The following is a 14,925-nucleotide window of genomic DNA, read 5'->3' on the forward strand; positions in this document are numbered from 1 at the left end:
CCTGTCGCAGTTCACCGCTGCTTGGAACAATTTTTCCACGTCTCTGTACATTGGAACTTCCGTTTCGTATAACGCATACTTCAAAAAGATCCCGCCGTCTTGTTAACGCTATATGATTCGGTCTCTGATAATATGGTTTACGTGAATAAAGTTGTTACACAATCGTCTCATGTGCTCAGGTTCACGTTTATACACGTATAAGTGAAGGCGGCAAAGTTCGTTCTGTTACCGACGGTATGACGGATTAACTAGTAAACTACTACCTGTAATGAGAAAAGGTTATCATCTTACTCGAGAATCATCCGTGACCTGTGAGTGATAGAATGAATCTCGCTGACTGTGAGTGCATTGTTGTTACAGTGAAAATTACCCAACGTTACGTTTTATTCGAATGCACGCTAGCCAAAGTGGCAGTTTTTGTATCCTCTGTTTCATTGGGTATGATGTACAACAGCTTGTACGTACAATCCGCGTGTAGTTTTACTGTTCTCGACGGCATGAGAGAAAACCGATTTCATGAATAAATCTAATGGATTTATAAGGAATTTTTTTTAACTGACATATTTTTCGACGCGACTAATTTTTTTTTACATGTAGTTACGTGTTTGAAATCAATGGATGGTAATTTATTCCAGAAGAGTAAGTCTCGATACATCTGATCACAAGCTTGAGGGTCGTATTTCTTTTTAAATTATATTCTAATACCATACATAGTTGAAAGCAGTGATTCAGATTTGCTGCACTCGAGACGGTGGTGAGATACGTACTCGGAATACCGATGAACGGAATAACTAGATTACTGAATATCTATTTCACGCGTTGAAGTTATTTTTGTTTAAAACAATGTATTTGATAAATTTCAAGTTTGCTGTATGGAATTTGAATCGAGTTACACAAATGTACTATTAAATTCGCAGATTGTGATTCGCTTTCATTCAATTTGTCGGAAATAAACTAATTTGTTACGTCATAGTGATTTTCTTCGGGCAACAATTATTCGAACAAGCGAATGAATGCGAATAATTGCACGAATAGACGGCGTTGAAAAGTGACGACCAATGATTGCGCGCACAAGTATCGTAAGAGCGTCTGTTACACAAGTCTTGGAAATCTCGTTATATTTATAGATTTCTTAATATTGCATACTCGGTTCTATAAAAGATGCCTCAAATTTTCTTCAATTAACAAAGATTCAATTCTGTATTCGGAAGTCAAGATACCGATGAAATTCCAGAATTATCTCTATCGAATGTATGGAATCACTGTTGTTTCCAGTTGCGGAAAACTTATAAAATCTCTGTACTAATAATAACCAGAAAACCTGCATCGTATTTTGTATTCAAATTTCGAGAAAATTGTAAGACTGTTGCACAGTAATATCGTGACTAATTTCGGCCTTTTCAAGTTTAAATTACTCCCATTTTATAAACGAATATGCCAATCAGATTCAGAAGGTCCCAAGTCACATTGATATCGCATATTTAATCATTTTTCCAACCATATTTCATTCTGTTCGGTTGATTGAATTAATTTTCTTTGAATCGAGAAGCTTTGGAAAGATGATTTTTTTTTTTCTCACCTAAATCCACTTGGTAGTTTAAAAATATTCCTTCTCCGTCAGCTTACACTTATATGATTATATTAATGGAACATAGAGTGCCGTAATTACTTGAAACTATCCTATAAAATGTGTAGCAAAATTGTATGCTGCGCGCATCCCAGAATTGAAAACAACCATCCGCAGTGTAGAATTGTAGAATCAGTGCGACATGTTGGGAAATGACGACGGAAAGTATAATTCTGGGAAAGGGATCGTCGATCTTGGAATTCTCAACGCGCCCGACTTACGTTAAATGCATACTGTAAAACACCCCGTCAAAACTTGCCTACTCATACACATTTCGCTGTACAGACGTTCATACCCATAGCATAATAAAATATGTCGGCTAATTCGCGTCTGCAGGATACAAGGTCGAGTATGGTGAGTTCCCGATCCCAGACAGCAACGTCAGCCGGCGAGGATACCAGGAGCGAACTCCCCTACAGGAACTACTATTCAGCGAGTGAACTTCCTACGGGGGGAGGCGGGGGTACGAACAGCGGCCCGGCCTCCCTTTCGATGTCCGTTGACATCCACAACCTGGTCTCGTCCTCCTCGGCACCCGCCGCAGCGCCATGCCCCCCCAGCCCGGATCCCGAGGGACCGCCGAACGTCGCCCTTGGAGCGAGTAAAAGCGACCCCGAGGAGGAGGAGGAGAGCTACGAGGGCTTCGGATACGGAGACGGCGACTCGCCCGGAAGCTCGGCACCCTCGCCGACGAGGTCCAACCCCCCACGGTAAAAGATCTCTCGAGTCTTCCTATCTTCACTGCACTTACTCTCCCTTCCGAGTCCCTCAGCGTATGACCTTTGCGTCTGCTAAACGTGGCGGCTTGTTGTCGGTGTGCGGTTTTCTTTTCTTTCCTAGCGCGGTGTCTGTTTTCATTACCTGGTAGCGGAAAGGTGCAGTGTGTAAATACCTGCTGGGCGAAAACTTACACCGGAAACGGAAGCCCTGGGACCCGGTTTCTGATAACTGTTTGACTTGGGTTTGATTATTTATACGACGCACTCTTGTTACTATTGATGCTTGGATAATCAAGCTGAGGAATTATGTTCGAGGAGCTCGATTGTGAGTGAGAGGATGAAAAAAGGCCAGCTGCGTTGGATTTCTGATGGACCCAGTGCATCTGTTAGAAAAAACTAGACGAGTATATGAAGCACTTCCAAACACTCGGGACCAGCCTCTTTATCCTTATACGTACCTGGCTTTTATATTTGTTTGGGTATGGTGCAAGACTGTGGGAACAGCTCAGTGCTGAGTAATTTTTAAACATATACTATTAGGCGAAAATTGTACAAGTTAGTAAATTAGAAAAAATTATTTGAATGGTTAATTGGATCATACGTTGAAAACTTTTTGAACTTGAAGAAAAGCAAGGTTTTCGTGCAATGTAAAGAAACTTGTTATCCTCTGGTGATATTGCGAAGTCTTCGGTCGTAGGTGCACTAGAAAATAACAAACTGATCAGCTTTTAACTTAGGGACCTAATTCTAAACTGAAATTGGATAAAGATTGAAAAGTTAGTGATCTAGATCAAAGGAATGTTTCGAAACTATCTTAACAAATCCTTGGAAGATTGCGCAGTCATCTCTGTATCACCTTTGTAAATATATCCTGCAAATATCGCGTGATTGAGGTGGAAAATGTTCAGTCGTAAAAGTTAGAAAAACAATTTCTCCAGGCAAACTAGAAACATCGGGATTCTGTACAATGTTAAGACCTTTCAAGACTAGTAAGACTAGGAATCGATGGTAAATTTATCAGCTGCGAACCTGGAAATCCACTTCCTTGATTAAAATGAGGGTCAAGTCGAATATTTCGAGTCACTAGAAAGCGATGGATGGATAGATCCAGAAGGATGCTGGAAGAATTGGAATTTTAAAAGATAAGGGACTCTTTCGATGCTCGACATGAGACGACGCGATGAGGTAAAGTCTAATCTTTCGTTGCAATGTGGCCAACGTTTCAAAAGTCAAGGGCCTGCTGCGTTACTAATTCAAGTTTATCTTCTCAAAAGCGAGCGTGGGAACAGGGGTACAATATTCAGATCATGATCAACCGCATCTTTTTGGGCAATCGGAAGTCTGTGGATATTCCGCGTGTCCGCTTTCAGAGACAAAGTTACGAGCTGTAAGTTTTTCCAAAAATTTAATCCGTCCTTGGCGTATAAGGAGAGAGAAAAGGTCTATAACTGTAAGTTGCAGGTACGAGTAACAGTCGATAGAATGCATATAGCGGACTTTTCGATTGGCTCGAATTCGTCAACTGTATCGTGAAACTAAGTGGTGTAACAATTATGACGATGGTCTAGTGCCGTGCAGACATCCGTTTGCTGCTCGGCCTTGTGCATGAAACTGTATCCATTGTAGATATGATGTAGTTATTTACACCACTATAGCATATGCAATAGGCTGCTACACATATGGGCATGGAGCGAGAACGCATGCTTTGGTACGCAAAGATCGTAGTTGACTACCAGCAGGTGGCCTTGACGGACCAAACGGTCCCGACGTGTGCCAAGTGCAAAACAAGTACACGGTGACCACCTTATCGCACTTGCAACAGAGCACAGCGTGAGAAATGCTGAAGTTGGAGTTAATTGCTTAATTGCGCGTGATCCGATAGTGGCATTCCGTGACAACTCGATCTGCCGCCATCTTCAATTTCTTCTTGCAATTATAATAATTATGTTTTGGAACACCTGTAAGCGAGAATACGTGAATGTTTGCCATTTTTTCCTAAAACTTTTTCTTCGTATTATAGTTCTAATACCTTTTAAATGTTGGTTTATTTTTCTTAGCATCAAGCGTCTGTACACTTCGGTTACTGCACATATTTTTTTTTTCGCGAAACTCAGTTCAATTGTGATTTTTATACACTTACAGGACGTTGTCAAACCTCTTGAAATTTGTAAAACAAATATTATTTTCGCGATGTTGTTATTATTTTTTGTTTTTTGAACAAGACTCGAAGTTAGAAATTTCAAATTGAGAAAATTTAATACCAAAAATCTTTGTGCGAGGTAATTGGAATATTTACAATTATATTTTTCCTTGTATAATTATGCTACTTATTAATCCAATTAGTTGAACTATAGCAAAAAATTTCACGTACTTGATATACTCTATACAACGTCCCGTTGATCGGAAAAAGAAATCGGAGATGAAGAGGGTCAGCGCCGGTAACATTTACTGGAATGCTAGATTATAGTAAGCTTCATCGGCATGCTTACGAATTAGATGTATAAGTATATATTTAAAGTACAGGTATACACGCTTACGTAAGACGGCGAGGGGGAAACGGCAGTCATGCAAGACGGGAAACAGGTGCTGCGAAAATTCCATGCGCAAATCAATTTCACACCGTTCCGTTCGTTCCCCGCGTACAATATACTGATATATTTTTTCCAGTCTTGATACTGGTTAGTCCATGCCGAACACGATTACTTGCAACAACTTCTGGATCACGCAATGCGCAAGTCACCGAATGTCAAGTTTACACGTCAAGTCAAGTTGCACCGGCGTTATCTAATATTTTCACTTCAACCAAGTATCGAGATGAATCCATGGTGATGATAGTATTTAGACTTCAAAGTTTTCGAAGCGGACGATTTTCTCCGGCCTAAATTATATGGCTACGACAAATTTAACTGATTTTAAACGAGGCTGAGGTTAGTAACGCTGATGTAAAAAAACATTTTTAAAAAATCATCACTTTGGAATCTGAGAATGGTTTCGAACGAGTTGGTTTCCCAAAGTATGAGCCCGTTATGCTTCGTTACGGTTTAACCAATTTCGAACAATCCTTGAGTTGCAAAAAAATATTTTTCCTAAACAAATCGTTACGCTAACGTTATTAACTTCAAACTTGAAATTGCTGATGATTCGAATCAATTCAAACCTGTGTATCGGAGTATCGTAATCTCGTTTTACGGCGAACAGGTCCATGCGCATAACCTGAGGAGATAAATTTCCACAGGTCACAATTTATTTCTACGACAATGAAGGGTGAACAGAACCCAGGCGTGCCGTAGGTTTAGAGCCAAGGATTACTAGGTACATTTTATCATTCCCAAAAGAGTGGATCATGACGAATGAAATTCTGCAGGGCTGTGAAAGCTCGAACTCTTCTCTTCTAAAGTAAACTGTGGCGTCCACGAAAATTGTACTTAAGGTTTACACTCGGATTTAAACTGCGTACAAGCTGTTCTCTACTATGCAGCATGTACACATATTTTCTTACGTGACGCTTGGGTACACAAATATACATTCTCTAGCCTTCGGATGCAGCCTCTGCTTAACTCAACGGCCACCCCATGACGCGTAACGTGTCGACTTTATTTATCGAAGACGGTTCGAGGGCTGAAAACCATTCCTCAAATGTATTGCATCTGTAAAAATTCGTTATTAACAGAGAACAATAGGTAGACAAGGACAATTTTTGCACTTGAAGGCATACCTTGATCAGTAGGCACGCGTTATAAGAAAGTGAATTTGAACGACGGTCAAGGTGCAGTTTCCGGTGGTAAAACCAGTCGTCGTTTGAATACACATTTTGTAACGACCATTTCGAGGGCTCGGGAAATCAAGCCCAGTCATTATGGTAATTTCTCATGCAGACGTAAAGAATTTACCGCGCCTTGCGATGATTAAGAAGCATGCTATCTCGGAATACACAATCCTCTAGTTGACTGAAAAAAATCGCATTTATATACACGTTTGACCTTAAAACCAGTCGGAAAGGAAGGACTTGTTAGACCCGCAAATTCGTGGCTCGGAAGGACATTTTGGTACAGGTACACCTCGGTAAGATAAAAGCCGTTTGCATTGGAGTATGTGTTCCTAACTACTTATACCAAGAGCGTCCTGCTTGTAAATTCGACTACTTGAAAGCCTCGGTTGGGGAGGAGAAAAACACAAAGGAAGCCAAGAGCCAAGAAACTCGCGTACCGTCTGAAATTAATTCACAATGCCATGTCGAGATAAGGCTCCGGGCTCTAGCTAAGCTCTGTACTCCTTATATCTTACAGCTATACTTTTATATACTCAGGAATTATTTGACGGGTATTCACCGGCGTCGCGTAGCTTTGCCAGCGGTAATTTCATCCCACCAACAGTAAAAGAAGCTTACGATAAAGAAGGATCTAAAGAAACGTGGAAAGTACTTGCTAGCTAAAACTGGCGCCAGAGCCACTTACCGCAACCATGGATCATTATTTTACGAGGGATAAACTTACCTAGATGATGCAAGATGTTTCTATTCCTCTTTTTCATGTACCAAGCAGAGACGGAAGAAGTCCTCCATGCAGCATCGGCAGACATTCTTGGCTCAGAACATCGTTGAGACGAACTCCACCTAGGTAAGCCGCATTATCGATTATGACGCTTCTTCCACCACTCATAAGTTATTACATACCCGAATTTGTACTCATTACGCGTCACTCTACAATATTCGATACTCTGATCTCACCTAATAGTTGCGATCAATGTACAGAAAACGATAATCGAAATCGTAGATTACAAGCAATATTAATACGATATTTAAAAAATTGACACAAATCCAGCAGTTCGTTTTTCTAATGACATGTGTCGTGGATTGATTTGATATTGCGGTAGTTTGTTAGAATGAATAAATCTCCGAGTGGAATTTTTGTTGAACTTCATTAGTATGAAAACATTTCACAGAATTGCCACGGTTGCGAAATGAAAAATTAACCACAGAAGCTTGTTGTTTTCGTATGAACGCAAAAAATGAAACCAAATTAAGAAAAAGAAATAAAGCTTATTCCGTATTCATAATAACAGTTTTCCACAATATCACAGTCGTAGTTGTAGATTCTGCGTTCTGTACATTGATCACAAGTTAAAATATCTGTTAAACTTCATACATACTTACATCTACACATGCCACACGTAGCAAACATATATGTAAATTGAGAGATACAGCTTAAGGTAAGGCTTGTGATTGATTTACAGCCATATGGAAGAAGGTTTACCGAACAGGCGCTGGGGTTCCTTCAGACAGTAAGGAAACAATCTACATCTAAATAACCCTTAGCATTTTTCCGATTGCAGTTCGCTATGTAATCTCTGATCTATCTTTCTCTACCTTCTATTGCATCCTAGTGTTAAAGTTTAACCTTCGTACGTGTGATGGGAAACTAATGAAATTGCGATACATTATACTTGTGGAATTTTATGCACTCGGGAAGTTGAAGTCTTTACTGATTCGGTACACATTGATCAAGTTACTTTAATTGTCTCTCCTAACAAACTCGTTCTGTGTATACGTATAGAGAATATAACAAATTTATATGTTACATATCCTCATCTTCTCTGATTTTTCATGCTATATTTGCATTCGTACAATTCTGATTTTCTTCGGTGCGGTAGGATATTCTCACAGTTGATCGAAGCCTAGTCTAATGCATGGATTTATGTACCCACTTGTTCAGGTATATTAACCTATAAAGTATGAGTCATAGCGAGACTAGATTTCTCCCGCCAGGAACGGTGTGGCTTACCTGCTACTATAGAGCTAATATAATCCGCTAGAATAGTGATTGATCATGGCTTATCCTCATCGACGTATAAAAAGACAAAGAATTCACGTCTGCCGTTTGTTTCATTATTGATACTCTTTGTATAGGTATGTAGTTGTGTGCATTCCATTGATACATATTTATCGTTTCGAAGTATGACCGAGTAATAGTTACGTTGCAATAGGCGTAAGTTATTATCTGCTCGGTGTATACTGTGCAAGAAATGTTGAATCATAATGAGACTAAACTTACGTAATGCTTCGACTGCATGTAAAACTGTTTATTGCTAGTCGTGAAAATTTAAACTCAATAAGAGCTCGCGTTAAATAGTTTCAAGTAGTTGCTCACAAACGGTGAGGAAAGTTCGGTTCGATAGAATTTAGGTCCATCATTTCCAGTATGTATGTATACATCGTACTAAATTAATATTTGAGAACATGTATCGCAAAGTTCGCATTAACAAGTTTTTTGCATGCGTATATAATTTACTCAGCTGGGCATAGGTAACGTGTATACCTGAGTATAATGTGTATGTAGTAATATTACACGCAAAGCCTGGAACGGTGAGAGGCATCTTCTGTAATGTAAATAAAAGTTATTGCAATGGTTGAAACACGCGCTTCGTGTTATCTTAACGGAAAGGGGGGGTAAATATGAAAAACATCGCACAAATCACGTTATGAGTCGCATGCACTAAATTTTTGATTCAATACGGTTTAAAAATCACATGTGCGTGAAAAGTGGGGCTTTGCTAGGCAGTTTAGCGGGAGGAAAGTAACCAATTTCACCTCAGAGTCGTAAACATAGGTTCGTGCATGCATGTACGTGAAGTCAGCATATCAATTGTCAGCAAATCAACAATAAAACGGAGTTCTCTTTGCATAAAAAAATACCTGAAGATATCATATCATGGTTTTACGGAGCGCAATACATTATAATCGCTATGGAAGTTGGCAGATCATTTTTTCGATTTACTTTTTTCGGGCGATTTCGCCAGAACTATTACTAAAATGTATCAGGAACTACAGAACTCGATTGCATGCGAAGAGAACTCCGTTGTATTTTTCATTTGCTGTAAATTGATCTGCTACGGGAAGTTGGCGGATCATTTTTTCGATTCACTATTTTTTACTCAAATCGACAGAACTATTACTAAAATGTATCAGGAACCATAGAACTCGGCCGCATGTGAAGAGAACTTCGTTTTATTGTTAATTTGCTGACAATTGATATGCTGACTTCACGTTCGGCGCGCATGCGCAGTTCACAATTGCTTCACTTTCGCCCCTAGGGAGAAAACATTGACCACTACCAGGCAAAGCCCCACCACTTTTCGTTCACTTGTTGTAAAAACCATCGTATGACTCGGGCCAAAAGTTGACGATCGCAACTCGCGTGATTCTTTCGTCCCTTGGCACACAATATACTATTGAACTATCGATCAAATAATTACAGTTTAATTATATTTTTTATTCTCTATCAGTTATTCGCACACACTTCCACTTTGGTTCTCATAATTTCGACCGTACGTTTATAACATCAACATGCATATGATTGCCTCTGTTATAGACTCATCATAAATTTAGCCACGATATAACACTGTTAATTAAAGTCCCTTATAATTGGAAGAACAAATTGACGGTGATGGAACTGAAATGATAGTGTTTATGCAGATTTACAGGTGTAGGGATACTGCGGTTATTTATTAAGTTTATTTTGACGGGAAATTGAAAATTGGTCAACTATTCTAAGCTTAAGCCCGATTGGCCTATTAACGTTTTCTGTATAACCACTTTTGCGGCAAGCCTGTGTAACATACTCCAGTATATAACATCTCTCCATATCTTTTTTTTGTCTCATGTTTTTCACTTCATTCTTCCATTCTTCTTTTACAGCTCTGGGAACAAGCGGCTCAGCTCCAACGCGTTAGCAAGGTGAGAACTAGATGGAAATAAGTAATTACTTAAAATTATACAGTACTTATAGAGTGAAGTGAACTTGTGTGGTGTACTTATTTTATTGTTAGTAACTTTGTTTTTTCCAACGATCTTGTCACGTAAGGACGTTTATAAATCCGTAATTAGTGAAAATTCTGTGAGCTTGTTTCGACAATAATAACCTTTGCGCAAGAGTGGCTTATGCCGCTTAGGTAGGAAAGGGTTAAAAACAATTCATGTAAAAAATTGAATGAAGCTGTTCTGAGTTTCGGGAAAACAAAGGCTGAAATAGAGTGCCCGTTTTTCCCGCGTAAAAATAAAACTGTCTACAATAAACGCTTGGGAACAACAGCTTCTCTGTTATATTTACAGTTTTATGCCCAATGAACCAGGGTCTGCAGAAGATTTGAAAAAACACATCTGTGTTTATCTGCGGACAAATCGCGGGATTGAAAATATTTTTTTATCGTTTCCTCGTCGCCGCCTGATGCCGTCGTAACCCGTCTATTGACCCACTGACAACGATCGGCTCAACTAGGTGTATACATAGTTTATTATTTATGTCATATTGATTTACCTGCGCGCAATGTGCCGGTCAGCAGCCGCTAGCTTGGTCAACGCTCTACTTGCGCCGTCCGCCGACGCTCGGCAGCCAGTCTAGTTTTCTTGCTTTCTACAATTCGGTATATTATGACTATAAATGGGGATAACTATGCACACTATACGCTCAACGGAGAGAGCAAATACGCATAAAAAATTGAATCTCAATCACTGAACTGATTCATTTTGAATCCGTCGTTGGAACAGTTAGATTCATATAAAAAGCATAAAGTTTCGTTAGTAAAAATTTTTCTCCATGCCTGAGAAAAGTTGGCAATAAAAGTCTACTTAATCCTCAATTTAAAACGGGGACTTGTATCGATTTCCAACGATCGCGCATATTCGCCGTCGCGTCGCTTGATTCCACTTTTTTTCTTAATTTGTATACTGAAAGTCAGCAGAATTCTACATTGCCGACCGTGGATAGCTTCCCTCAATTGTTTCTATCTGCTCTACCGTTGGCGCCATCTGTTGTTAGTCTGTACGAAACTCACGCGGCTCATGCAACGAAGTTTGCGCTTACTTGGTAACTCGCCCGTTCTTTCCGTTGGTAACTGAAAATAATATCTCTCTAAATATTGGTATGACAGAACTCTGTTTCGATACCATTCGGTGATGCCAGTACTAGAGATTCTGGGTGTTTAAAATTTACAGGGTTCCGTACGCACAGGGAAAACCTGGAAAACCGGAAAAACTTGGGGAATTTCGAAAATAAGACTGGAATTTTAAATCTGTCGAAGAAATAAACTTGTTTTGATACGAAGTACTTTCGATCTTGAGAAAAAAAAATGCACTTAGAATTTCGGTTCATCGCATGCATGCATATATTCTATGTTCATTACTTAACACCAAACCTTCTTTTGTTTTTTTCTTTCTTAAGGAAAATCGCAGGCTATTGTTTGTAAATTAATGATCAAATAGCAAAATATTTGCTAGATAATATTGAAGGAACATATTAGTATTAATGCGTCAAAAATTATCCTTATTCAGTGGCATATTTCTTGAAAGATTACTGGAAAAATTGTATTATCAAGCTCGCATACATAGAAATCTCGGGGAATTTCAGGTTCCAAAAAGCTTACAATTTCTGAATTGACAATGAATTTTTGTTTGCTTTAATCATCATTGCTTTCTAAAATCAATGTAACATATAATTATTTCATACGATTTCAATGTCCTGTCAATAAGTAATTATATATTTCATTTCCCTGCAAGTGCAGTTTATAAAATAATAGAGTATAAGAGTGAAATGCAGGATCAAAAAAAATTATAAATGGCAACAACGAATTCTTGGAATATGAAGTGTGGGTGTTTATAATAGCTATTTTATGAACTATTAAAACGATAACGTTGAACGTTAATAAAGAAAAAATTTGGAAATTTCACGACTAGAAATTGTTTTAGTAATAATTTATATTTTATTCGTTCAATTTCGAGGCAAAAAGAGAGTTGACGTATTTAGAAAATTACAAATTTATACAGACCTGCAGGGAAGAGGCAATTCAATGTAGCAAACGAAACTTTGACTGATTTAGGAAAATTTTACAATTTTTACTGATCGTACTGTAGCACTGGCTTATGCTAAACTACAGCCCGACGCACGAATAGGTAAATTTAAATTCATCAGCAGAACTGTTCTAATTATTATAACCGCACGTAATTATCGGCCAGTCTTCATCTGTCGTAACAGCTTGAGTTTCATTTATCCTGAGAACCATTACAGGGGTTGCCATATTTAACGAACGGCAATTATCCAAATGACTGAATTAGCTACGATTAGTCTTCGCAAAATGATCCGAGCTCTGTACATCCATTCGAAATTTTAATACCCAAGATTCGTCGAGCGTCTCTGGTTCTATTTTCGTCAACAACCCCAGATATGGTTTATTAGCATTGAAACAGATTCTATTTGCATCGAGCCGTGTCAGGCCGGCTGAAGCGCCAAGAACCGTGGTTCACTGATCACAGTTTCGCACTTATCTGCGAAGATCTGCTTCTCCTTCTTTTTACTTCCGTATTTGCTTAGTATACTGACGAGACTTTCCGCCTTGCAGTCAACTCTATCGAAGCAGCAGTTTCAACAGTTCTGGGAGAGGATCAACTTGCGACACGGCAGACGAAATATACAGCGACGTGTCCCTAGAAGATGACGTCTTAGGTCTCAGCCATAAGGTGAGTGGTCATCGATCTTTTATGCTTGACAATCAATCGTCATTTCAATTTCACGCCGCAGGGAACGGAGTTGGAAATTTGCTTGCTTGCGCGGTTTCGAATGTATTTAAAATTGATGACGCTTATCGATATTTTATTCGTCATTCTCGTCGTGCAAAGTAACAGTATAAAATTACGATTGAATTTTACTTCCTGTACTATACGCTAAAGTCGATTTGATTACTTCGACTTATCAAGCGTCGTTGCCCCAATCCGAAAGTGTCGTACAAAAGCCTATCGATATACATGGTAATCATAAACTATCTATTGCGACCCGAAGTAAGCCAAACACGATTTTTTTTTTTTATTGCGAATTCACCATACATCGCGATTAAATATGGCCTGAGAATTGATTTCCTAATTCGAATAAATGTGGTTTCATTTAATTATGCAAGTTATTGTTCTGGCCAGTTTATTGTTGAGTCAAATAATGTTTCTTTGTAAAATAATGTTTCTTTGTACAATTCAATTTGACAAATATTTTCTCTATGTGTGGTATTCAAGAATTGATGTGGCTGCAGATTTGCAATATGAAAAGACAGAAGTATGTTTGAAATAATATAATATTTCAATATTGAAGTAGCTTATCGATATTTTCTGTTGAATTATTTTCGTAGATTAATCGCAATCAAATCTGAATTCGGTTTTTATGTTGATTTATTCATCTACTGGAAAAATGATTCATTGAGAAATTATAATTGTATATTTATTATTTTGAATTTGAATTTATCAATCTTTGTAAGTATGGTCGAATTAAAATTCTCAGGGTCCTTTCTGTTTCTCTTCCGATTGATGATTCAAATTGTTGAAAATAAAATATTTAGTATGAATAAATTAAAGCAATAGCAGAAAAACGGTTATTCAATCTGTCCGGGCAGAACATAAATTTCTTAATTCGAAAAACCGCGTTTCTGGATAATAATAAATATGGAATACAAACAACGAATTTCACTTGGGAAAATTGTAGAATATCATAATTGCCGGGCATTGCCCGATGAGAAATCGACTTTTTAACGTCTGCTGATCAATCGAGAGTATAAAATGTAAATGCAACCCACTTTTAAAGTAGATTACACATTACACTTGGAGTTCCATACGTTCTGACCTTCTAGCGCTTGCCGATGCTTCGGAAACTGAAGATTCTCGTTAGGAGCGAGGGAATGTCAACGGCAGAACTCGATCAGGACGACTTTTACTCGAGTCACACGATCGACTCGCGACTGCCGCCACAGCTTTCCACTTGGAGATATTCGCTGTCGGATCCCTTACATATATGTGTCGAACGTTTTAATTGGCATTTCTAACGCAAACACCGTTTCAATGACACAGGTGTATCCGTATATTCAATGCCAAATCAGCTCAGGATTGTTTAACCCTTCGTTGTCAGACTGGATCAAATAGACCCATAGTCTGACTTCGAAGCTGAATATCTGTAACGGAAAGGGCACAAATGGGTCCTTTTGTACTATCTAACAGTAGTTTTGCGGAACATTGTGACCAACTTTTTGTGTCAGAATGATTATGCTTTTCGAAGCGTACACGACCGAGCCATTTTTTACCTCAGAGTAGCCCATTTTGAAAGTATCGCCCATCAACTTTATGAAGAAATATTCAAAATTGAAAAGTTGTAATTTTGTACGTAAATAGCGTCTTTTTGCAAATTGGTAGCATTTTGATTTTTTTTTTTTTCCACTACCTCGATATTTTATTTTTGAAAAAACGATAGATTTTTATTCTAGAATGGCTGAAGTATGGTTCATATTTTTTTGGTTGACATCAGACTGATAGTTTGCTTGTAACAGCCATTTGAAATCCGACGTGGGTTAATTTGACCCAGTGTGACAACGAATGGTTAATTCCAGTCGATGAAATTTATTTTTATCGAGGTCCTTTTAGCGATTTTTTATTCGTTTCCAAAAATTGTAACCATCTCGTAGACGATAAATAAATTATTGATACAGTGGAATATTTTACTTCGTGTAAAAACGGACTTGCCTTTTTGGATACCACGTGATGGATCGGTGGATTTGCCA

The 14,925-nt window shown here is 38.4% G+C and overlaps 2 protein-coding genes across 5 annotated transcripts in view; both read left to right on the forward strand.

The window, feature by feature from the left end:
* LOC124184990 (fasciculation and elongation protein zeta-2-like) overlaps window positions 1–14,925 on the forward strand; it is a 467,596-nt gene that overhangs the window by 375,469 nt on the left and 77,202 nt on the right. The gene's annotated exons all lie outside the window — the stretch shown is intronic.
* LOC124184929 (rab11 family-interacting protein 4) overlaps window positions 1–14,925 on the forward strand; it is a 71,045-nt gene that overhangs the window by 27,664 nt on the left and 28,456 nt on the right. For 2 of the 4 annotated variants that reach the window (XM_046575153.1, XM_046575155.1), the window contains exons 2-6: window positions 1,964–2,337; window positions 6,888–6,962; window positions 7,579–7,626; window positions 10,040–10,078; window positions 12,736–12,853. In XM_046575153.1, coding sequence (XP_046431109.1) covers window positions 1,979–2,337; window positions 6,888–6,962; window positions 7,579–7,626; window positions 10,040–10,078; window positions 12,736–12,853 — 639 coding nt within the window. In that variant the 5' untranslated portion in view covers window positions 1,964–1,978. The remainder of the gene's footprint in view (window positions 1–1,963; window positions 2,338–6,887; window positions 6,963–7,578; window positions 7,627–10,039; window positions 10,079–12,735; window positions 12,854–14,925) is intronic. The other 2 variants (XM_046575154.1, XM_046575156.1) reach the window with 2 other exon arrangements.

This window comes from Neodiprion fabricii, chromosome 6 (genome assembly GCF_021155785.1).
Source record: "Neodiprion fabricii isolate iyNeoFabr1 chromosome 6, iyNeoFabr1.1, whole genome shotgun sequence".
In the NCBI taxonomy this organism is placed as follows: Eukaryota; Metazoa; Arthropoda; class Insecta; order Hymenoptera; family Diprionidae; genus Neodiprion; species Neodiprion fabricii.